The 26,477-nt window shown below is 37.8% G+C and overlaps 1 protein-coding gene across 1 annotated transcript; it reads right to left on the bottom strand.

Moving 5' to 3' along the window:
- Positions 1 to 1,206: 1,206 nt before the first annotated feature.
- LOC140141694 (uncharacterized) lies at positions 1,207 to 1,974 on the bottom strand. The gene has a single exon (XM_072163606.1). It carries the CDS (start codon positions 1,972 to 1,974, stop codon positions 1,207 to 1,209), a length of 768 nt encoding a protein of 255 aa, XP_072019707.1.
- Between the last annotated feature and the right edge of the window lie 24,503 nt (positions 1,975 to 26,477).

Below are 26,477 nucleotides of genomic sequence, written 5' to 3'. Positions count from 1 at the left end.
GTTTGGCACTTTGAATCAAAAACAAATTGGTTGAATACATGCTCTTGCAATATAAAATATTGAATGAAGAAATGTTTTAACTAGCATGCATCAATAATGAAGTTACTTTCCTTCAAAGAATGAATGATCAAAAACATAGCTGGTATGTGAGTGTCATACTAGGATTATAAACCAGTTTTTTTTGGTTATCCAAAAAATTTCAATCATGAAACTGTTCTTTAAGATTAGTAACCTTTAGCAAATCTTGAATTTTAGATTGATCAAATTTCTCACATAAATTTTACACTATTTGGACTGCCAGCGCATGTACCATGGCAGTTTCCAACCATCAAAAATGTTACCAGCATGATTTGTTTTGGTAAATTTGGTTATTAAGTTGCTTTAATTGCCAAATCTGCTGTCATCTGGTTCGCTCAGGTCTCACAATCAGTCACATCACAATGTAGCTCCAACAATACAGGCAGTTGCAAAGTCCACCGCAAATGTTCATATCAGGCACATTATATTATTGCTCAAGCTGTAGAAGTTCAATGTCAAATTGTCCATCATGCTGATTCTTGCACAGTCTGGCTCCATCACACACGCTGAATTCACTCGATGAGTTTACCACAGGCTGAAATTCACTTTATGTGGTTCACAAGGGCTGATTCTCTAGATGTGTGCACAGGCAGTTAGATTCACTTGATGTGTGCACAGGCAGTTAACTTCACTAGATGTGTGCACAGGCAGCTAACTCGGGAGCTAACTTCACATGATATGTGCACAGGCAGCTAACTTCACTTGATTGTGCACAGGTACCTAACTTCACTTGATGTGTGTACACTAAAATCTGTGTGATTCATTACTGGCATTGTTCATCACAACATTCAAGTCAATTATTCAACTTGGCAGGGCTATAGGCTGATTTTCAGTAGTTTTATGTCCAAATGCAGTTTATGTAGAAGTGTCAATACATTCACATGATACTTGTCTGGCTACATTTCAGTGGGTTGATTAGTTTATAGTTCTCACATACTGTAACTGTAACTTCTTTAGTTATCCTGTTCAAGTAGAAGACACAGTTTATTAACAGGACGATCCAGGGTGGTCGATTGTGTCTTCACTGTCACACTGCGCACTAGGCCTTTGTTTCCCACATGAATCTTCTCTATTCTGCCCATCGGCCAAGAGTTGCGTGGAGCTGAATTATCCACCACAAGCACTATGTCACCGACTAGAAGATTTATCTTGGGTTTCAGCCACTTTTGACGTGTTTGGAGCATTGGTAGGTATTCTGCAACCCATCTTTTCCAAAATAGGTCGGCTAGGAATTGTACTTGTCTCCAACGTCTTTTGGAGTAGGCATCTTTCTCTGTGAATACTCCTGGTGGGAGCGTTTCTGGGTTGCGCAGCTGTAGCAGGTGGTTCGGGGTTAGTACACACAGGTCTGTTGGGTCCTCCGACATCTTTCAGTGGTCTGCTGTTGATGGTGTTCTCCACTTCACACATCAGTGTGTGCAGTTCATCATCTGATCTAGCTACTTTGATGTGCTGTTCTGTAAGTAAGGCTTGTAGTATTTTCCTGACAGTGCGGATCATGCGCTCCCACACTCCTCCATGGTGGGAAGCGGAGGGTGTGTTAAACTTCCACTGAATCTCATGGCTGGATGCAAATCGCTGCAAGGCTGTTTCATCCAGCTCCTTTATGGCTTCAACTAGTTGATGGCTAGCGCCCACTAGGTTGGTTCCATTGTCGAATGTGATTTCTTTCACATGTCCTCTTCTGGCAAGGAATCTTCTTAGCGCATTTATACAAGAGCTGGTGTCCATCGAGTCCGCAATCTCAATGTGGACTGCTCTGCTGTTCATGCAGGTGAATAGTACACCATAGCGCTTTCTTCCGTGCTTAATGTTGAAGGGTCCAAAATAATCCATACCTGTATAGGTGAAGGGCGGATCATCTGGCTTGACACGGTTGCTTGGCAAGTCTGCCATCATTTGCTCATTTAGTTTACAACGTTGTCTTCTGCACACAATGCATCTCTTCATCAACTGTTTAATTGTCACGCCGGCCCCCAGTATCCAGTATTTCTCTCTCAGTACATCTCTCTCAGAATAGCTGGGCATTCAAGGACGTGCCCTTGTAAATAGCAGGACAGTTGTACACTACTCTGATCTTCCCTGGTTTGTTCACATTAAACACACCATGATGGGGAATATACCAACAGCGACCATCTCCTCGTTCTGGCTCGTCATCTGGAATCTTCTCGCTGTATCCACCGACTTCTAAGTCTTCCATGAACTGGGTGTACTGTTCACACAGGTTGCTGTCTTTGGCGAGTCTTTTCCTGAGGTTGCTAGCATAGGCCTCTGCTTGTGATCTGTTATTTGGCATCACAGTTGCTGCATCTCTAAAGGGAAGTGCTGTAGTGTAATGGCCATCTGGTTCTTGGTGTATAGTGTCTTTCATTATCTGTAGAAATTTTTTGTCTTCTACCGAAGGTTTGATTTCATCTCCAATTTCATCAAAGTCCTTGTGTATGTAGCTCCTGAACAGTTCCTCGAGCTGTTGATTGTTGGTTTCAACTGCTGTACAAAAATGGGCTGCTAGATACTCACGAGTGTCTTCTGACACTAAACCATGGATCATCCAGCCTATGGTGGATTTAATTCCAAAGGGTTCTCCCATTTTGCCAGTTTTGACTTCCATCGGCTGTGATGCTGCCGGAACATTATTTCCAATCATCAAGCTCACTCTGGGGACACAATGCCTTGCTGGTGCTTGTGTCAAATCCGGAAACTCGATGTCCCTCAGGTGACTCCACTTTTCCAACTCTGTCTGTTTGGGGATATCATTCCCTGTAACCGGCATCTCTCATTCATTCATTCATTCATTCATATTTTATTTTGCCAATCACCAATCAATAATACAATGTACAAATGTAATTCAATAATGATATAAGCAGAGCAATAAAAGTGATAATGATAATAATATAAATCATGGTAATAAATAACTAATATAATAACAATAGTAACAATCCTAATAATAGGAATAACAAGATAACAATAATAATTATGTACATATAAGTTAATGGCATGAAAAGGCCCGTTTAAAAAGAAATATAATGACAGACAAAATTAATTTATCAGCATATGATGTTAATATACCGTAATTGTTGACAAATGAGCTGTATATCATACAAGTAGCAGTTATGCGATAGCCCTTGCAGAAATTTGACTATCAAATATATATCAAATGTATATCAAATGTCTATTAAATGAGCATTTGATAGGGTTTTGATGTATCAAAACCCTATCAAATCATATTTTGATATAGATTTGATAGTATCAAATCTCTATCAAATTTGTTTTTTCCTATCAAATTCCTATCAAATATGACTTAATCAAAAAATAATCTATCAAAATCATATGACTCAATCCAAAATAATTCTATCAAATGTCTATCAAATATGACTTTAGACTTTTTAGACACTATCAAATTCCTATCAAATTTGACTTGATCAAAAATAATTCTATCAAATGTCTATCAAATATAACTTGGCTGATTTTAGACTTTTTAGACTCAAGCAGAAATTATTATATAAAATGTCTATCAAATATGACTTTGCTGATTTTATACTTTAAACACTATCAAATTCCTATCAAATATGACTTAGCTGATTTTAGACTTTTAGACACTATCAAATTCCTATCAAATATGACTGCATGGTGCTCCTAGAAAAGGGGGATCTGCAACCGTCAATACCATGGCAGCTTTCACATTTCAAACGGTCATGACAGTTGGAGTTGCAATTTTTTTCAAAATTTGGGGGCAAATTTTGTGTTACAGAAAAGGAATTTTATTGGCAGCTCGAGGTGTGTGTACCTGGGGTGTGTACTAAACTGTAAGTAGGCTACATACAGTCGACATTTTGATTTAATTTTTAAAATAAAATTGATAAGCTTACCTACTATATCTGAATCATACTAAAAATTGTTTGCATGATACTACGGCACACATTAACTTGGTACATATACTACATGTACATGATGTACCATACTCACAAGATGCACATTGCACAGTTCATGATCATGAGTTTGCAATTGCAAATTGGAACAGATGTCTATATCGCACCATGCGCACACTTGGCATACATATGCGTATTGCAAGCTTGCTAATGCTTGTGAAAGATGGGCTTGTGAGAGCGCACCACCATTGATTGCGCCATTGAAATACACATGAAAGTACACACGTTTGGATGGCGTTTTGTCACTGCAAAAACATACTACAGATAAAAAAGTTTGGTATCAAATTAAAGCTTATCACGTGTAGAATATTATTCTTTTAACAGAATATTGGTGACCATCTACTTTTTTTTGCTATTTTGCTGCAAATTTAACTCAGATTCTCAAATTCCTTCATGTAGACACTAACGGAAGCAAATGAGCTCGGCTGAAAACGTGCGAATTTTGACAATATCTTTAGTAAATAAAGCGGCAACAAGCTCAAATAAGCGGTGGCCTATTTTAACCGAATTTCACTGGTACATAAATCGTGGATTGATTTCCGGGGGTCACTCCCATTGTGGTTTGTACACCATCCGCGATAATCGACTTTTGAAAAACACCCTAACCAAGGATTTAGGCCTAACCCTTGGCTAAAACGATACCCTAAACAGGTACCGGTAACACGCGCCTGTTTTCACACCCTAAACAGGGATTTACTTTTTGCATCAAATTTCATACCCTTAATTTCATTTCCGCGTATTAGGGGTGGTGCAATAATTATGTGTACCCCCGGGGTGGTGAATTCTCAAAAAAATAAGAAAAAAAATCGCTTGCCCCCCCTCCCTTTGGTTGTGCCAAAAAAAATCTTTGCCGCCCACCTTTCGACGTGCCAAAAAACCTTTGCACCCCCATTTGACATGCCAAAAAATCTTTGCCCCCCCCCTCCCTTACACATGCAAGATTTTGGGGAACCCGAATTTAAAAGCTTAAATAGTCTTATCATATAATGCGAGGGCAGCGAGCAGGAAATTTTGCATATTTGAATGTGTTCCTAACGTTTTCCTACGCCTTTTTAGGGCGTAATATAAAATTGTACCCAAAATATCTGTGCCAAAAATGGCTTGGCGCCCCCTTTCGACCTGCCAAAAATCGCTTGACCCCCCCCTCTTTTGACCTGCCAAAAATGCTTGCCCCCCCCCTTTGGCCTGCCAAAAATCTTTGCCCCCCTATAATTCACCACCCCAGGGGTACACATAATTATTGCACCACCCCTTAGCAATTGCAATTTTGCTACCTTTTTTTTACCCACGAAAAACTACCCTTGTTAAGCTTCCAAAATGCTTGCTATTTTCATAAGGGTAAATGGCCGGGTAATATGATGAGTAACCCCACAACAACATGACTGAATTAAACCTATGGGTTGGCCCGCTTTAGAGGAAAGGCTTGCCAATCCACAGGCCTACTTGTTACTCAATTTGTTTATGATTTGATGACTTAACACACACATGACTAGATTAAGTAACATGTGGTCTGTAGGTTGGTCTGGTTTGCCTCTAAAGAGCACATTTATAAGCTAATATTAAAGCTTCCAATGCAATGACAATCTGTACGAGCCATGCATGCAGCCAAATTAACATTAAAATAATTTACATTATATTTTAGACTGTGTTGACACATCAGATATAGACTAATTCCATAGAAAAGGAAAGGGGAGATTGCCACTTACAATGGCGTCGTTAGCCATGGGGAGAAATTTGGGGTATTTGGGTCCTTGAAGACCGTGCGCGGAAACAGCCTGTGTGATAATATGCTTTGGCATTGTTGTTACCTGTACGCAGTGCATGCGTCGCGCAATAAAGCGTGTCTATATAGCAAGCCTATATCACCCAACTGAAGTTTTGGATGCATTCAAATCAAAACCCGAATACCTCCAAATCTTTTTCTATGATACAGGCGAGGCTCGATAGCCAGCTAAAATTTGATAGACTTTTGATACAGAAGATTGGAAATGTTTGATAGGCTTTTGATAGGGGAGAGGATCGTTATCCAGTGGAGGTGTTTGATAGACTTTTGATAGGTTCGACAGCCAGCTAAAAATTTGATAGACTTTTGATATAGAAGATTGCAAGTGTTTGATAGACTTTTGAAAGGGGAGAGGATCGTTATCAAGTGGAGGTGTTTGATAGACTTTTGATAGGTTCGTCAGCCAGCTAAAAATTTTATAGACTTTTGATATATAGAAGATTGCAAGTGTTTGATAGACTTTTGATAGGGGAGAGGATCGTTTATATCCAGTGGAGGTGTTTGATAGACTTGTGATAGGTGAGAGGTTCGTCAGCCAGCTAAAAATTTGATAGATTTTTGATATAGAAAATTGCAGGTTTTTTATAGACTTTTGATAGGGGAGAGGATCGTTATCCAGTGGAGGTGTTTGATAGACTTTTGATAGGTGAGAGGTTCGTCAGCCAGCTAAAAAATTGATAGACTTTTGATATAGAAGATTGCAAGTGTTTGATAGCCTTTTGATAGGGGAGAGGGTCGTTATCCAGTGGAGGTGTTTGATAGACTTTTGATAGGTGAGAGGTTCGTCAGCCAGCTAAAAATTTGATAGACTTTTGATATAGAAGGTTGCAAGTGTTTGATAGACTTTTGATAGGGGAGAGGGTCGTTATCCAGTGGAGGTGTTTGATAGACTTTTGATAGGTGAGAGGTTCGTCAGCCAGCTAAATATTTGATAGATTTTTAATATATAGAAGATTGCAGGTTTTTGATAGACTTTTGATAGGGGAGAGGATCGTTATCCAGTGGAGGTGTTTGATAGATTTTTGATAGGTGAGAGGTTCGTCAGCCAGCTAAAAATTTGATAGACTTTTGATATAGAAGATTGCAAGTGTTTGATAGACTTTTGATAGGGAGAGGGTCGTTATCCAGTGGAGGTGTTTGATAGACTTTTGATAGGTGAGAGGTTCGTCAGCCAGCTAAAAATTTGATAGATTTTTGATATATAGAAGATTGCAGGTTTTTGATAGACTTTTGATAGGGGAGAGGATCGTTATCCAGTGGAGGTGTTTGATAGATTTTTGATAGGTGAGAGGTTCGTCAGCCAGCTAAAAGTTTGATAGATTTTTGATATAGAAGATTGCAAGTGTTTGATAGACTTTTGATAGGGGAGAGGATCGTTATCCAGTGGAGGTCTTTGATAGACTTTTGATAGGTGAGAGGTTCGTCAGCCAGCTAAAAGTTTGATATACTTTTGATATAATTATAAAAGAGTGGGAGTGTTTGATAGACTTTTGATAGTAGAGGTTCGATATAGCCAGCTAACAATTTGGCAGCTGCAAGCTGAAAAATTGATAGACATTTGATAGAGATGCATGACAGAAATATATTATATTTGATATAGTTTTGATAGGAGTGTGACAATCCACCTAAACATTTCATAGACTTTAGATAGAGATCAGCTAAAAATCACATGCATCAATTCATTATATTCTATCAAATTCTATCAAATGTGGACACATTTGATAGAGTTTATTAGATTTATATCAAATTTCTATCAAATATGGACTCTCCTTGTTTTTGCTAGAGTTTTGATAGATCCTATCAAATACCTATCAAATACTCTATCAAACAGTCTATCAAATGATGTCCCAATTCTGTAGAATTCCGTTTGATAGAGTTTTGATATGTATCAAATCTCTATCAAATTTCGACTAGGGAGTATTGCCTGTTTACAAAAAGTAGTTAAATTGAACAAATGTACAATCAAATAATTAGAAAAAAAAACTATTGAATCAACCTGAAAAAATAGGGTTAAATCAGGTGATAGACGAGGACCCTACTAAACGCGGAGCGGGGTGCAGGGCCCTCTTAAATAGTTACCAAACAGACAGACAGACAAACACAAAACAGATGATCCGATTTAACATGAGGATGATAGTTAAGATAGAAGGAACGAAGTTGAAGTAAAACTATGGCTCCTGAAGACTAAGGATGTGAGGGTGTGAGCAAGTGCTTACTAAAAGAATGGATTGAACTAAAGTACAAAAGAAGAACGAAATGTATTAGTTGCCCTCTGTGTAACCACAAATGATATATTTCTTTAAGTTGGATTTGAAGGTAGCAAGAGTCCGAGTCAATTTGAGAGAAGAAGGGAGTTCTTTCCATAGTATGGGACCTTGCGTTTTGGAAGAATTGTTTGCAAGGGCAGTGTTAGAAGGAAAGATAACATGTTCGTGAACATTCCTAGTATTGTAAGAGTGAGACAGAGTGAGAGTGTTGAAAAAATTGTCAGGGACTAGATCCGGAGGAAGAAGGTCATTATGAAATTGATACATGAATGAAGCCAGTTGGAGTCTATAGAGATCACGAACTTTCAAAGTGCATAGTGAAGAAAAGAGCGGGTCTGTGTGGGCAAGCCAGAGGGAATTGGTACAGCTTCTGATCACTCTCTTTTGAAGAAGAAATGCAGAGTCTAAGTTGGCATTGTTAGGATCAGCCCACACGAGGGCCCCATAGGATAGATAGGGAAGAACCAGAGAGTTGTATAGAGTGGTAAGTGAACTAGAAGGAAGAAAATGGCGGACCTTTCGTATCACACCGTTGTATTTAGAAACAATCTTAGAGACATGTTGGGTATGTGAGTGCCATGAGAGATTATGATCTATTAGTAGACCTAGGAATTTAGTTGTATTAACATTTTCAATTGGGGTATCATCTATTTTAATATCATATTTAATATCAGGCTTATTACTATGTTTATTTTTAAATATAACATAATTAGTTTTCTTTATGTTGAGTGATAATTTATTCAGTTTAAACCAGTTTGATATTATTTTTAGATCCCTATTTATGTTTTGTTGGAGTATCTGAGGGTCAGAATGAGAAAATAAAATGTTGGTGTCATCTGCAAATAAAATGAAGTGAGGAGTGGAAGTAGTGCAGGGGAGGTCGTTGATATAAAGTAAGAAGAGTAGAGGACCCAAGATAGATCCCTGGGGCACACCACAGGTTACATTAATGGATTTAGAAAGGCAGTTATTGAAGATGACACGTTGATTTCTACCAGAAAGATATGCTTTGATCCAATCGTTAGCAAGGCCTCGGATACCATAGTGGTGAAGTTTTTGAAGAAGTTGTGGTTTATGGTATCAAAGGCCTTACTAAGATCTAAGAAGATACCAATGGTGTGTAGCTTGTTGTCAAGATTTTGAACAGTTTTACAGTAGAGGTCATTAACTGCCATATTAGTTGATCTGTTTGGTCTAAATCCAAATTGATGCTTCGAAAGGATATTGTTTTTAGTTAGAAAATCCTGGATACGGGTATACACTGTTCTTTCCAAGAGTTTGGAAATGACGGGAAGGATGGAAATAGGCCTATAGTTTGTGAAATCATGTTTATCACCAGCTTTGAAGATGGGAGTAACATTGGCACATTTCAAAGAGACAGGAATAGTGGCTGTTGAGAAGGAAAAGTTGAATATGAATGAAAGAATATTGCTGATTGAGGGAATAATTTGTTTCAGGAGAATGTTACTGATGTCATCATTACCACTACTATGGCTATTTTTCAGATCGGAAGCTAATTTGGTGATTTCTTCTGGTGAAGTTGGTCCAAGGAAAAAACTGTGAGGAAAGTCGTTAGATGAAAAGGAGTGTTTGAAATCCGGAGGGGGATCTGGGATTTTTTCAGCAAGAGTACTACCAATGTTAGCAAAAAATGAATTGAAACTTTCAGCGATTTGTTTATTATCAGTAATTTTAGAGCCATCATCAGTCATGAAAAAGTCAGGTGATTTAGATTTTTTATTACGTCCAAGTAGATTATTTAATGTTTGCCACAATTTTTTAGTATCACTTTTATTATTTTCAATTTTATTTGTAATGAAGTTCTTTTTACTTGTTCTTAGAAGCAAATTTAGATAATTCCTATATTTAGTGTATTTATTTTTATTATCAGGAGTTGGTTTTTGAGTGTACATTTTATATAGTTTATCTTTTGTTTTAATTGATTTAATAAGTCCTTTGGTTACCCAAGGTTTTTTAGGCGTATTACGTTTAGAGATGAGAAGTTCAGTAAACTTATTAATGAATTTATTATACGCGACATCAGGGTTGGGTGAGCATTCAACAAAGTTCCAGTCGACAATTGAGAGGGCATTCTTCAATCCATTGATGTTATTAGGATGGAACTGGCGTCTCTTATAAGTGTATTGTTTTTTAATTGATTCAGTTCTATGGGTCTGTTGTGTGGTGAAAACTGGAAAGTGATCAGACAAATCAGTGATGATGATACCGGAGTTTATAATGTTATCGAGGTCATTGGTGAAAATGTGACCAATCAGCGTGGCCGTGGTAATACCATGGATGTTAGTCTTGATACGTGTGGGGCGATCGATACAGGGAATGAAATCATGTGAATAAAACAAGTTAAGAAAATCAGAAACTCGAGAGTTGCTTTCGTGAACGAGAAGATCTAGATTGAAATCACCCATCATGTAGCATGTTTTTTTTCTCACCAGATATAGTGTCAAGCGTGTTACTTAGCTAGGAAAAAAAGTCTTTGAAAATGACATACTCAGGCTTGTAAATTATGCCGATGATAAAGGTGTTACAGTTATGGGTAACTTCTATAAACAAAGAATCACAATCAGCACAGTCGATACAAAGGTCAGGTCTATTGGTGTAGCTGAGATCGGAATTGATGAATAAAGAGACCCCTCCACCACGCCGACCTTGCCTGATACTATTTTCAATAGAATAATCACCAATATCCATGAGCAAGGAATCTTCATGAGCAGTAAACCAAGTTTCAGAAAAACCATAGATGTCAAAATGCTGGTTTAGTGTAGCTAGGTAGTTGGTGAGATCATTGGAATGTTTTACAAGGCTACTGGTATTCAGATGAAACAAAGAAAGGTTACAATTATCAATGCTAGGATTATGATTGATGATGGTACTACTGTCATAATAAGAAGAATTAACTTTCATGGAGTTTGTGACATCGGTCACATCCGATTGGTCATCAATAGGATTCAGAGAGCCATTAAAGGAGAAGGGATTAAAGATAAGATCAACAAAGGGATTAAACTGAGAGGGTGTGTGATCGGACATCAAAACAAACAGGACAAGACAGGTATACAAAATATTATATAATACTGAGAAATGTTTTTACAAAATAATATATGATTACTACTTACTTTTACAAATTTTATACAATTACTTTATATTGTAAACAAATACAATAAAAGCAAAGAAGGAGTGCTCTGAGGCACTCTGTCAATCTAAAATGTAGTTTGGTATGAAACAAAAATATACCAAACAACATTCCAGTCGATCAAACAAATCAAACCAGAAAAAACACGGTGGGAAGGTGACAAGGTCAACAAAGGATTGTGCTTTAAGATCTCCGACTTGCAGTTCATCTAAAACCATCTTTGTATCACATGTGGTTTCATCTGACAGGGTCTTCAGGGTTATTTTTGTGTTCTTTGTTTTCAGATTGAGTTTTTTGCAGAGCTCGGGTGACATGAAAACGCCTCCACAGCCATCATCCATAAAGGCATATGTGGTGATGCACGGGATTCCTGAGTATGTCACTGTCACTGGTAATATGGTCATTCTCGTGGATGCACATTCTCCATTCACACAGCCTGAAGTCATCTTTGTTGTTGAAACTTCTTGCTTGCCGACAGAATCCTGTAGTCTTGAGTCATCATGCAGTGCGGTATGGTGTCGCTTTCCACAAGTGTCACATTTTTCACGATTCTTGCATTTGATCATCCTATGTCCAGATCTCAAGCAGGAGAAGCAGAGTCCTTTCTCCTTGCAAAATTTTGACTTGTCTTCAGGTTGAATTGACCTGAATTTTCTGCATTCTTGTAGTATGTGTTTTGTCTCTGGGCCACAATATACACATGGTGGCTTTACTTTGTTTGTATTAGGTTGGCTGCTATTCTGGTAACTGCTGCTAGTTGGAGTTTTTGTCTCTGTTTTCTGCACTGAGGTTGCATAGGCACTCCTTTTATTTCCTCCTTTTTGGCATGGTGCTTGATTTATTCACTTGTGTTGTGTTTCTTCTGGTAACCTAGTCCGGTGACCCATGGGTCGTTTTCATCTCTGGATAATTTGCCTACAAAGTTCTCGAAGTCCTGTAGTGTTGGGGATTTGTTTTCCTTTTCCCGTATCTTCCCAACTTGTCCTATCCATCTTTGTTGGATTGGGGGCGGTAGCTTCATGGCTAGGTCCCGTACAAATTCATTCCCGTCTAGAGATGTCATGTCTGGGTTCCCATGCTTCGCATTCAGTAAATTGATCAAGCAGACAGAGAGTTTTCTTATACTTGTGCGGTCACCTGGTTGTATGTTTGGCCACCTTGGCTGTTTTATACCCCTCATACACCACATGTATGTCCACCCAATGTGATGAAGCACCTAAACTAGTTCCAAAACCAGCACCAAGAACTTCACTACTTCAACAACAGCCATCCTATGAACCAATTGTGAATCCAAACCCTACCCCCGCCCCACAGACTTGTGAAGCAGTTGCTACTATTCCCACCAGCAACCGTTTTAGTGCTCTTCAAGTTGAGGACTGCGGCGTGCCCAGGAATATCCCCACAATTGTAACCAGCCGCAACTCTCCAACCAAGAAACTTAGACCTGTACCAAAGCCAAGATTACTTTTCCTCCTCCCACGCCATCTCCTACCCCTGCTGAACCTACCCCTGCTGAACCAACTCATGAACCACCACAACCAACAGCTTCAGCTTCACGCAAACACACCAGAAGGAAGATATTGATAATTGGAGATTCCATCCCAAAACTTCTTGTAGGCCGTAGAATGACATCAAAGTGCCAGATTGTCAACCGTTGCATCCCTGGTAGTAAGCTTGGACTATGGACAAAACTGGCTGCCCCTATCATTGAAGAGGAACAACCGGACTTAATCATTATCCACTGTGCTACAAATGACTTGTCAAAATGCCTTGTAAATGAATGTCTTGATATGTACAACTCTCTTCTAGCTGCAATCTTGAAAACTGACCCTTCAATTAAAATCGCGATATCGTCACTTACTACTCAGAGAAATTACGCCCATCGAATGTGGATCAACGAATTTAATGCTAGGCTTCATGATTTATGTAACGCAAAGGACTTACTCTTTATCAACAATAACAATATTGAGAGAACTCATATCGCAGATGAAGGCCTGCACCTGTCAAAATCAGGCAGAGCTCTCCTTGCCCGGAACTTTTTCTTGTGCTTCAAATGCTTTCCAACAGGATTTTCACATGACTCCATCTCAGTGGAGGAAGAGGTAAATGAAAAAAGGACTCGTGTTAAAAGAAATAATAATATCAATAGTTGCCAAGAACATATGTTTTGTGGACAGTGTAATTGTAAAATTGGTAAGGCTAAGTATTTATCTTGTAATAATTGTAATCTTGATTTTCATGTTCAATGTATTGGTAGATCTTTAACAGATAATTTTGTGAATTGGTTATGTGATTGCTGTTTTACACGAATTGCTAATGATGAGCTCCCTTTTGGTAAGTGTTTTGTTGATTTAAAGTGCAAGTTGCAAAAAGGCCTCAAAATGGCTCATCTAAACATTAGAAGTGTTATTGACAAACTTGATTATCTGGATATCTTTGTGCATGAAAACAATATTGATGTTCTTTGTCTGAGTGAGACCTGGACAGATAATAGTATTGATGACTCTGAACTTATGATAAGTGGTTATAACTTTTGTCGTCTTGATAGAAGTAATGGGATGACTCATGGTGGTGTAATGTGTTATGTTAAAGAAAATTTATGTTTTAAAGAAAATGTTGACATTCATGATGATGAGGTAGAGGCAATTTTTGTTGAAATCAACTTACCTAACACCAAACCTGTTGCTGTAGGTACTATTTATCGACCACCAGATTCTACTGTTGATTATATTGATAAAATGAATGTTTTGTTTCAAAAGTGCAATGATATTTATGAAGATGTGTATATATTAGGTGATTTTAATTTGGATGTTGCAAAAAAATGTGATTCTAAAAAAGTAACCAATCTTGCAAAAAATTCCCAAATGTGTCAACTCATTAATGATTACACTAGAATTACTGATACAAGTAGAACTATAATTGATTTGATCTTTGTGTCTCGTCCAGAATTGGTCATTTCAATCAGGTGTACATAGTCTAGGACTTAGTGATCACTCATTAATATATGTTGTTCAGTAAACACAAACAAATTAAATTGCCTCCAAGAACTGTCACATCCAGAAACTTCAAAAATTTTGATGAATCACACTTTGTGAACACAATTCAGAATATTGATTGGGAACAAGTTAACTGTATTGATGATGTTGATGATGCTTTATCTAAGTGGCAATCATTGTTTAATGAAGCATGTGATAAACATGCACCTTTTAAAACTAAGCGTATAAAGGGACATCTCCCTGAATGGGTAGACAGTAATTTTCTTAAATTGTGTAAGGATAGGGATTATTTGTATGCCAAGGCTCATAAAACAAATGACCCTGATGATTGGGAAAAGGCTAAGTCAGTTAGAAATAGAGTTAATAATATGAAATTTTATTTGAAGAAGAAGCACTTTGAAAGGGCAATTAATGATAATGTACATGATAGTAAAAAGTTATGGAAAACACTTAAAAAAGTAATACCAAGTAAAAATAATAAACCAACTGTGCCTAATATTATAAGTCAAAATGGTCATGGTAATATTGCTACAGGTAAAGACACTGCTGACTCATTTAATCAATTCTTCACCTCAGTAGGTGAAGAACTTAGCAGACAATTTGATAATGTTGATATAACTTGCCCATGTAATGATGGAAAAAGTAGTATATCTCGATGTAACCATAGTGAGAGTTTTAGATTCTCTTCTGTATCTTATGATTTTGTATATAATCAAATATGTAATATGGATAATAATAAGTCACCAGGTTTAGATAAATTCAATGTAAAACTACTCAAATTGGCCGCACCTTATGTGTCAAAAGCACTTGCTCATATTTGTAATATTTCTTTAAACAGTTCTAAATTTCCTAATGAGTGGAAGAAAGCCAAAGTTACTCCAATTTTTAAATCTGGTGATAAGAATAATGTAAACAATTACAGGCCAATATCTGTCTTACCAATTATTTCAAGATTATTGAAAGAACTGTTCATAACCAATTATATGATTATCTTTGTAGTAGAAATATCCTTTCTGATTCTCAATCTGGTTTTAGATCCAATCATTCCACAACAACAACTTTACTAGATGTCCAAGATTATATTCTTAATAATATGGACAATGGTTTTGCAACAGGAGTTATATTTTTGGATTTAAAAAGGCTTTTGATACAGTAAATCATGAAATTTTAATTAATAAACTTGCTGAATATGGTATTAAGGGTAATGAACTTGGTTGGTTTAAATCATACCTAAGTAATAGGGCTCAAGCTGTGCATGTTAATTCTTTTCTGTCAGATTTCAAAACTTATAATACTGGAATTCCTCAAGGCTCAATCTTAGGTCCTCTGCTATTTATTATTTTTGTTAATTGTTTACCTGATGTTGTAACTTGTAAGACAGTAATGTATGCAGATGACACTTCTCTTATGTGCAAAGCAAAAATGCTGATGACTTACAAATGCAACTTGAATATAACCTAAAAACTGTAGCTAACTGGTTTAAAGCTAATAAGCTCACATTAAATACTGACAAAACAAAGTTTATGATTTTGGAACTAATCATACACTTAATCATTACAATGACATAACTCTTACATTTGATGACAAAATTATTGAAAGAGTTGATGTTTTCAAATATCTTGGTATTAAATTTGATAGTAATATGTCTTGGTCATCACACATTGATTATGTATCTGGAAATGTTTCCAAGAGAATTGGTGTTGTAAAACGTGCAAAGTATTTCCTTCCTCATAAAACCTTAGTTATGCTCTCTAATGCTCTTGTAATTCCACATTTCGACTATGCCAGCAGTGTTTGGTCTAATTGTTCTACAACCAATCAATATCAGCTTCAAGTACTTCACAACAGATTAGCTAGAACAATTCTCTTTGCTGATATCAGAACACCAGTAGATGAAATGTTAAGTTCTTTAAATTGGATTAAACTTTCTGATAGATGGTCTAATCACATGATTTTTCTTACCTTTAAATGTATCAAAATATGTGTCCTGAATATTTATGTAATCAATTTAACTTTGTTCATAATGCTCATGATCACGTTACAAAGGAGTCATTCTTCAAACACATTGATCGTGCCTAAATATTATTCTAACAGTGGTAAACGACATTTATTGTAAGAGCTGCAAACTTATGGAACAATTTGCCACCATCATGTCGTGTAAACCTTGAAACTATGTCTTTGCATCAATTCAAGACAAGCATCATTACTACTGCTGAATTATAATCATTTATTTATATTGTATGTATTTTAAGATTTATATCATTCATGTATTTGAGGTATATTTATTTTCTTTCATACTTATTATTGATGTTTTTGTATAAATTACTAAATATCATGTTATTTTGTATATATTCTGTAAAAATGTTGTATATATCATTGTATGAGGGCCTGCTTGGAAAGCAGTGCTTGTCACTGAAGTAGTTTAAATCCCTCAATAAAGATTTCACAAATCAAAAATTTGTGCAGCCTTCTTGAATGATGCCGCTATGAGCGCTGGCTGCCCGTAGTCACGTTTCAGAAGCTGCATGGCTGTTTTATACCCCTCTTCAGGTGATTCTATCAATCTGCAGTTCTTGATAAGATCATGGGCTTCACCTGATGTATGGTTGATAAGCATTTCAAGTCTCCTTGAAGTGTCGTCTGTATTTCTTTCAATTGCATGTTCAAAGTTCTTCATGAACCGGCTGTATTGCATCGGTGAACCATCAAAACACTCCACTTCTGTTGGTGGTAGTGTTGCTTCTCGCTGGTTTTGTATAAGCTTTTCCAAAATTCTTGTCATATCACCTGTCCTGGTATCTTGCATCTGAACATCTTGCTGTGTACCTCCGTAGTCTCTGTGTGTGTATGGCACCGACTGATTGGTTGCGTTATCTTCAAATGGTTCGGACGCCATGCGACTTGCAAATGGGTTCAGGCTTGGAACTACTGCTGGTATATATTTTGTGCCTTGTTGCATACATCCATAGTCTCTGTATGTGTATGGTATTGGCTGATTGATTGCATCATTTGAAAATGGTACGGACGACATACGACATGCAAACGGGTTCAGGCTTGTGACTACTGGTGGTATATAATGTGTGCCTTGTTGCATACTTCAATAGTCTCTGTATGTGTATGGCATTGGCTGACTGATTGCATCATTTGCAAATGGTACGGATGACATGTCACTGGCAAATGGGTTACGGCTTGGGACTACAGGTGTACTAGTAGTTTCATACATGTCCGGTCTCCACTGCATTGGTAAAATGTGTTGGTAAGTTCTTTCATTGCGCTGCAACGGTGATGACATCTCATGGTGCTCTTGGTGCTTGAAGGGTGATGACATCTCATGGTGCTCTTGGTGCTTGGACGGTGATGACATCTCACGGTGCTCTTGGTGCTTGAAGGGTGATGACATCTCACGGTGCTCTTGAAGGGTGATGACATCTCACGGTGCTCTTGGTGCTTGAACGGTGATGACATCTCACGGTGCTCTTGGTGCTTGAAGGGTGATGACATCTCACGGTGCTCTTGGTGCTTGAACGGTGATGATATATCACGGTGCTCTTGGTGCTTGAACGGTGGTAGTACCTTATGTTTATCAATGTTCAGCTTCCATGGCATTGGTGAATCATGTTGGCCAGTGTTTTCACTGTGCTGGGTTGGTGGTGGTAGGCCTGTATTTTCACTATGCTCGATTGGTGGTGGTAGGCCTGTATCAGGCACAGGGTCATCTAGAAGTAGGTCAGTTTTGTTTGAAACTGGGGTATTCTCGTTATCACTCAACCAATCCTTTACTACCTTCACAGAATGCTTCTTCTGGTCGGATTCACTCGACGAATGGCTAGAATCATCAGAGTCAAGCTTCTCGAAGGTAGCTAACTTTGCATCTTCGACTTGTAGTTCTGTTTTGATTTCTAACATTCTCATTTCCTGTTCCACCTCAAGAGCCTTCTTCTCCAATGCTGCCTTTTTCTTCAACGCTTCTTGTCTACATTGTAATTCTGCTTTCCTTGCAGCTGCTCTGATGATGCTCCTTTGAGTATCAGTGCTTGAACATGTAGCATTACTTCTGGTTTTGTAAGATTTGTGCTTACTTCTCTGTGATGGGTGACTCATTTTGTTGATCCTGTTCTGACAATAGTTTTTAAATCAGAATTTCACAACAAATATAGGCTTATTGGCCTAATATTAAAACAGTTCCGCTTTATACTGGCTCTGAAGTTACAAGATAAAGTCTACTTTCTTCTATTTCTACTGGTTTTCTGAAGTCTGATACCAATAGGCTATGTTGTGGAACTAGCCGGTGCTACGCCCTGACTTCCCGGTCTCCATACCGATTAGCCAGCACTGACGTTGAGCCACAGGCAGGACTAGTCACAACAATTAAATGCAGGATTTCACAAAAATAGGCTTATTGGCCTCATATTAAAACAGTTCAGCTTACTGGCTCTCAAGTTACAAGCTAAAGTCTACTTCTTGTCTCTTAAATTCCTTCATCTGAGTTCAACAATGGATGAGCCTTGAATTTCTACTGTTTTTCTGAAGTCTAATACCAATAGACTATGTTGTGGAACTAGCAGGTGCTACGCCCTGACTTCCCGGTCTCCATGCCGATTAGCCAGCACTGACGTTGAGCCACAGGCAGGACTAGTCACAACAATTAAATGTTTTTTATTTGATCTGTACCACTTCACCACTGGGCTACGTTGTGGAACTAGCAGGTGCTACGCCCTGACTTCCCGTTCTCCATGCCGATTAGCCAGCACTGACGTTGAGTCACAGGCAGGACTAGTCCCAACAATGTTTTGTGTTTGATCTGTGACACTTGACCATCAAATACGGTTTATTTCTTGTTGTTGCTGTTGTTTAGTTTACCACGTAGATACTTTCAAGACTTGGTTTGGTGATCAAGATTTATAGATGAGGATAGGAGAGAGTTTTTGCTGGTCTACACTATCACTCAAAATTATTTCATCCAGTTATTTTAATCTTTCTGTTGTCTTTCCAATTCGCCTATTCAGCTAGTCTAAAATGGTACCATGGTACTCCTGATGTGTCAGAATGTATACTTCAAACAATTCAAAGTGTTCTGTAAACCATAGCAAATTCTGACTTTGAAGTTCACTTGAGAGTTCATTGGGAAATCAGCAAGTTCAAATCGGGTCCGGTACCGTCTGAGACGAATTCTGACATTCGCATACCGCCCTCATCGACTGGCTGTCAAAATATGTAATGCACGCAGACGTTCTTACTATAAGATACACAGGATCTTAGTTCAATTTTACGGCAAGGCCGGGTTGGAAAACGCTCTATATCTTGGCTCCACGACATGTCATAACATTAGCTTATTCTTGACTCATTACTATACTCACTCCGTTGCACGAATTTCAGGTTCTTTTTGCAACAATGTTCTTTAATCAGCTAAAATAAGCAATTTCGTAAGAACGTTATCGTGTCACACAACTTTGCTGTAAGCTGCCATTTTCCAACAGTCTTTTTTACCAGTCGCAAATAAACAAATCGGAAAGAGCCTCAGAGAGGCGAAAAGACACCATCAAAAGTCAAAAGGTGTTTTGGGCGTTACAGTCAGTATCTGAAAACTTCCACTGCAAACGCTTTGCAAGTGTGTACAGTAGCTTATCAACTACCACAAGGGGTGTCTCTCTTGGATTGAGGTATTCCATGGCGTGTTTGATGGTCATCAATCATCATACAGTGAGGCATATTGTAGTGGGACTGTTTGCTGACTCTGTCAGCAGTGGGAGCATAGGGCTTTGAAATGAATGAGGGAGGACCCAGATGAACGCCCTGCATGATAGGCAGCCCAAGAAACCCAGTCGTCACTAGTCAGCTGCGCTTCCAAGTGATCATCTACATAATTCAAACACTGATAGCCATCTCGGAGGACCTGCTGCAGTGATCTGGATGCAGTATTGTATGGCGGTTATTTTCATGTAGCGATGGAACAACATGAATAATTTTATCCTTAGGTAAAGATACATCCACTTGAAGTGGTCGCACAGTCTTTTGGCACATGCTGATGCCAGTCCAATGCAAAACAGACTGAGATGACGCAGTTGTTGCAGGGGTTATAATCAATGCTGTTTCTTCCGCTATCGTAAAGACTCCTTTGGTGGCTTCAAGAACTACAACACCTTCCCATTTTCAACAATGAGTAATGAGTTGGCAATATCAATGCTCAGCCTCATTCTACCGGCATGCCAACAAGACTATCAGTGATACCCGTCATCATAATGTACCTTTATTGCCATCATAAGAGATAACATGGCCTCTATTTACGCAGATAATGTGGTACACTCTGGGGATTTGCTGATATTTTGTATACAAAGTTGAACATGGTGTTTAGCGCCAGTGGTAACACAATGTTACCCGAAGAAGCAGGGTGTATATTGACATCGATGCAAGGGCCATCTAACAGCATAATATATAGAAAACATTTCAATGTTGGAACAAGAAAGTCTGCTTCTGAGGTATTTGAGAAAGAGCCTGAAAACATCTGCTTTTTGGCCAGCATATCCCTTCACTGAATCTTAACTGCTTCTGCCAAAATTATCATGTCAGGTAAGATGATACCCTTCATCTCCTGACCACTTGACTGAGATCTTCATTAAACACCAGATCCCAATAGCCAGATGACCTTTGTATTTCCTTGATGTCAGGGATCGAATTGGAAATATCCTGTCGAAGAGGAAAACCAAGAGAAACAAGACGGTTATCATAGAGTGTTGTCAATTTAGCCGTGGTGTTTGATGGTCTTCAATGTATAAATCAAGAAGTTCCTTGAAACCTTGGGCTTTTCTAATTTTGGCAGTGTGGCTTTCACGAACTATATCTGTCTTGCTAAAAAGACTGCTAAAGGCATGGAATGTGTGATTCATAAACTATGCCACAGCTCATTCACCTTGTTTTCACTGGGCTGTTTTGGTGTGTAATCTTCTCAGCCTTGCCTGAAGTGACAGCACTTCTGCAATAGCTCTACTACTGCACTACTTGCACCACCGCCACAACCAGATATACCATCTACTACTACAAATCTTGGGAAATCGGCATACTCACTGAAATCTGAGATATTTTTCAGCCGTTTTGTATAACAATTACAGCTTCTATTTTTTAGGTTAGCCACATAATTTTACCGATTCGGGATCTGTAATTGGTTCATCTCTGACCAACTGACAAATAAAACTGACAAATTTCAGTCATAATTATGTATCCATCCATACTGGTCATTTCAAATCAAATAACGCTTGTTGATATCAATAGAATGTCCTGAAAATGATAGTAAAACTATGTAAAAACATGCATTATAAAGTGTGTCCTCAATTAAGGTTTACATATTCATAAGTAAGTTTGATGTTCATCCTTTTACCATATAGCCAATTACAGGTACTTCGGAATTCACATTTAAAAACCCTAGTACCCTTTTTAAATTACCTCATATCACATAAACAGTGCCAGAAATGGGTCTCCCAGCCAAAATTAATCCAAATTAATATGTCACTTAAGTTTTTAGCTCAAACGGTTCAAAAGTTGTAAAAACGCCAATTTTAAAGATGGCAGCCAGTGGCCATCTTGGATTTGAGGGCCAAATGGCCATGTATTCCCAAAATAATCCCAAAAATGAATTTCTTACCCTAAATTATGCCTAATTAAACTATTCATAGTTTTTTTTTAGGTGAAATGGTTCAAAAGTTAGAAAATACCATATTTTGGATACTAATTAGCATAATTTATGCTAATTAGGGGGTTTTATGCATAGAGACAGAGTGTCTCTTTGGATAAATCTTTTTCTCTTGCCCCAAGGAGCATCCATGCCAAGTGGGACCTTTGTACTAAAAAATGCAGCGTTCAACCTCTTAGCAAGTCTACTATAGGTTGATTATGGCTGAACCTGTTTGAGTAACTTCTGTTACGACTAAATTTACTTGCATTCAACTTGTGCGTTAAGCCATAATCGTCAGCCATCGTCGCCGCGTCACGTTTTAATTTTGCTAGCGCTTTCATCCAAATGGGTTTTAATGTCAACGTGAACACATTTCTCATTAGGTCTACATATCCTTAAAAGTTTTCAATGCATGCTTTTTCCAGCTATTTTCAGCTGTGACAGCTAGTTGCCATGGCAATTGCCATGGGCATAGTGGTCCACCTGTCATCATAACCAACTGGACTTGGGTCACCATACTATATGCCCTCCGGCAATTCAGTGCTTGGGTTACTTTCAACCACTATTCCATAATGGGATTTGCACCAAGCTATGTTCACTACAAGTTTTACTTTGTTCTAGACTCTGGTTATCATTGTTATTATGTTTCTGTTGGTATTTCAAATTGATTCTTTGCACTAAAACAACAGCTTAAATTATTTTCATATAATCACATGAGGAAAATTTATGAAGTGAAAATAAGTAAAAATAAAATAGGATAAAATATCAGTGTCTATGGTCAGGCATGCAAAAAATGCCCTGGGCAGTCTATTAACTCCTTGCATGCTCAAGAATTCATCAAGATTCAACATTAACCAAGGTAAAATTGTTGCTACTGCATAAAGAATAAAGGTTTAGAAAATATTATTAAGAGAAAGAACCATCTTAAAAAGAAAATATTAAAAGAAAGAATAACTATCTAAATAAGAAATTGACCTCTGCATATTGAATAACAATGTTGAACTTTACCACATAGGCCTACTGAGTGTATACCACTGATTTGCACAGAGGTCCAGGGAAGAAGGGAAAGGGTTATTTTTCATGGTTTGGTTGGAGCTGGGAGCCCTCCTGCTGACAGTGGTATGTGAAAATAAGACCAGGGAAAGAAGATTTATTGCCCTCGCTTTCTCTAATCGAGGGTTCCCTCAAGTTCTTTAAGGAAGCGTCCAGCTGATGTTGAACTCTTCTATAAGAACCAATTGCTTAAGTTGGCCGAAATCATCTTTGACTTCTTTTGAACCAAGCCACCTGTCAAACATTTGTTCTTTTACTCTAGCAAATTCTACATGGGTTTGATCTGCTTGCTTTCTTGAATCTCTGAACTTTTGTCTGTATGCTTCAGGCACCAGCTCATAGGCCTTAAGGACTGCCTGTTTGACTTCTTCATAATTATTACACTTCTCTATTGGTAGAGCTGAGTAAGTTTCCCTGGCCTTCCCCACAAAACTACTTTGTAACAGTAGGGTCCAATGCTCTGGAGCCCATTTCAAATTTGTACCTACCTTTTCAAAATGTTGAAAATACTCGTCAACTTCTTTTTCTTTGAATTTAGGCACAAGCTTCACATACTTTGTAACATCAAACCCCGACTTTGAGGAGAAACTTGATGAGTATTTGTCACCTAGCTTTGCCAACTTCTCTTGTTCAAACTTGTATTTTTCCTCAATTTCTTTTTCTTTCAAATGTGCTTCCATTTGTTTTTCCTTTTCTTCCATTTCTAATTTGTGGTGCTCAAGCGCCAACTTTTCTTGGCGTGCTTTGTCTTCCATTGCTAGTTTTTGTTTTTCAATGTCTAGCCGTTCTTGTTTCTCTTTATTTTCATTCTCTAACTTGATCATTTCCAGTTTTTCTTTTTGGTCCATTTCTATTTTCTTCATTTCTAATTGAATTTCCAACTGTTTCAATTAAACTACCGAGTCCCCACTGATTTCAGTTTCTACCTCCATTTTCTCTCCCAACAAGGATTCATCAAAAATGTCCTCCCCGACCAAAACATCAATCAATGCATTTTTGATTATTTGCTTTCTTGTAGCTTGCTTTACTTTCAAGTTATAATGTTTGGCAAATGCTAACAAATCAGGCTTCTTCAACTCATCAAACTTCTCCCAATCTATAGTTTCAAGAAACTCTTCTGCTTTGAACTCTGCCATACTGTACTTTCACTTTCAAGACTAAGTATATTAATGTCAACTTTTTTACAGTGTATATCCCGGACGAGCCCCCAATTTTGTTATGAGTCGTACTTGACTCAAGGCCAAAATCACCTTTTACCCGAACTCACACGAATGCACAACACAAATACACTGTTTGATTAAGCTAACAAAATCTAAGTCTTTAATTGAAAGCACGTTATGATTGGTACAATATATGACAACAAATGCTCATACACAATAATCAAATATAAACACTCTTTGTCTATTTAGTACTTAGCCAGCATTCTTCTTCTTGGTGATCATAAAGTTCTTGCAATGTTCTGGACGACTGATGTAATATATCCTTATTCACTTGTCCTGCGAAAATCAGCGAAGTCCAGTGAACACTTGCGTTTATGAATATCCTTGCATATGAAATCCTCACACAAAACTATGTTAATTATAACATTAACCTTTCTCATTACATCACTTCCTTAGGGGCATTCCATGACATCATTTTCACTTTACAACCTCAGGGGACTTTCCACTTGTGCAACAAACTGAAAAGGGGAATTCCCAGCTATCCATTTAATTTGCTGAGAGGGGAATCCCTAAAATGTCACCACTCATATAATTTTGTAAACAAAGATAAATAATCAAATTAAATTACTCAGGGCACATCACAATACATATCCAATTTGAGTTCACTTATGTGATCCAGTAAATTTATCATACACTTCAAATTCCCACTTCATCATTTCTGTACATGTTTACTGTCTGTCAAAGTGACAGCCTCGTTCTGGTGAAGAGCATCTACTGTGGTAATTTCCCACAAGAAATACACACCAATTCAATACACATGTGAAATATTTATGTACCACTTCAGAGAGCATTTATTTACGTTGCTGAGGTCAAAGGTTGGATGAGCCGTGATTACTTCGGTAAAATCACAAGGCGCATCACACTAAATGTAAGATGTCACATCGACTACTGATCAATCTTGATCTTTCTTAAAGTATATTGCTCCAAGACATGTATCATGAGTCATTCAGTTGGCAGGGCACATTTCTCAGGCTTTGATTGACCCACTTTTTGGACGAAGGGGCTGCTCCTGGATTTTGACATCAAGGGGTCAGTAGGGGGACTTGCATCCTTATCAGCTCTCTCAGTGACTCTTTGATGCTACATGCCAATGTTAAATCTACTCTTCCAAAAAGTAAGCATTGTTATGATGCTGTCTAATCAAGTGATTCTTACTTACCATCTTCATGGTAATGGGATGCATGGTCTTGCAATCGCTTCATGCTGTATGGTTTTGTATGGTCTTGTAGCATTAGATAAAATACTTAGATGCACTGTATATCACTACTCATTGGATTCAATTCAGTTTTTTCTCCTACCTTATCATCCAAAGTCAGATCAAGTTTCCTTGCAGTTGCATGTGCAACTCCCCAGCGATGCTTTTCATCAAGTTGTTTGATGTGTTCTAAAGTTAAATGAAAATTCAAAATAAATAACACCTAATTATATGCAAGCAACATGCCATGTTGTTTTGTTTTTCTGCATATTAAGCAAGGAAATATATTATTAAATAATTACTTAAATTTTGAAAGTTCAATAACTATGAACATCAAAATGAAAAAAAAAGAACAAAAACCATGAAAAATAGTTTAAGGTACTGTTCCTGTATATTAAGATTAGGTTGTAATCTTACCAAGCCTATCTTATTTGTAGCTGGGAAAACCTGTGTAAATGACCTACTTTGGGCCCTTTAATTTAAACACAGGATATGAATCAAATTATGGGTACATAATACCGGCTCAGTAAAGTAACAAGCAAGATTCTTGTAGCAAAATAAGTGTCTTTGGCGAGTTTTCTAATAAATGTCCATTGCAATATGTTGTTCCCCAGGGTTCTGTTGCAGGTCTACAGATTTTCACGGCATATGCTTAGCCAGTTTCTGAAATTATTAGGCTCCATCAGGTTGCGTTCCATATCTATGCTGATGATACACAGCTGTACGTTAGTTTTAATCCCAAGTTACAGGAGGATATGGCAGCTGCACAACTTAGGCTCACTAAATGCATCGCTGAGATACAATCGTGGATGCTTAAAAACAAGTTACAGCTGAAAGACTCAAAAACCGAGCTTTTCTTAATTTCTTCTCTGAGATGTGCACCCGGGATGTGCAGCTGCTATATCCCATCTTAACTTGAAAATCGTTAGAGCTGCAATATCACACCCTCTGCTTCAATCAAGAGCTTGGGTATTATTTTTGATAGTGGTCTCACCATGAATGATCAAGTCAGTGTGTCGCAGTATTAATTTCTATCTGTGTAATCTTACAAGAATATGCCGTTAAATTTCATCAAACCACATGTGCACATGCAGTGAGATCTTTGCTCCTTTCTCGCCTGGATTATGGCAACTCTCTGTAAG

The sequence above is a fragment of the Amphiura filiformis genome, chromosome 19 (assembly GCF_039555335.1).
Source record: "Amphiura filiformis chromosome 19, Afil_fr2py, whole genome shotgun sequence".
Taxonomy (NCBI): Eukaryota; Metazoa; Echinodermata; class Ophiuroidea; order Amphilepidida; family Amphiuridae; genus Amphiura; species Amphiura filiformis.
This window is presented reverse-complemented; position numbering and strand designations above follow the sequence as displayed.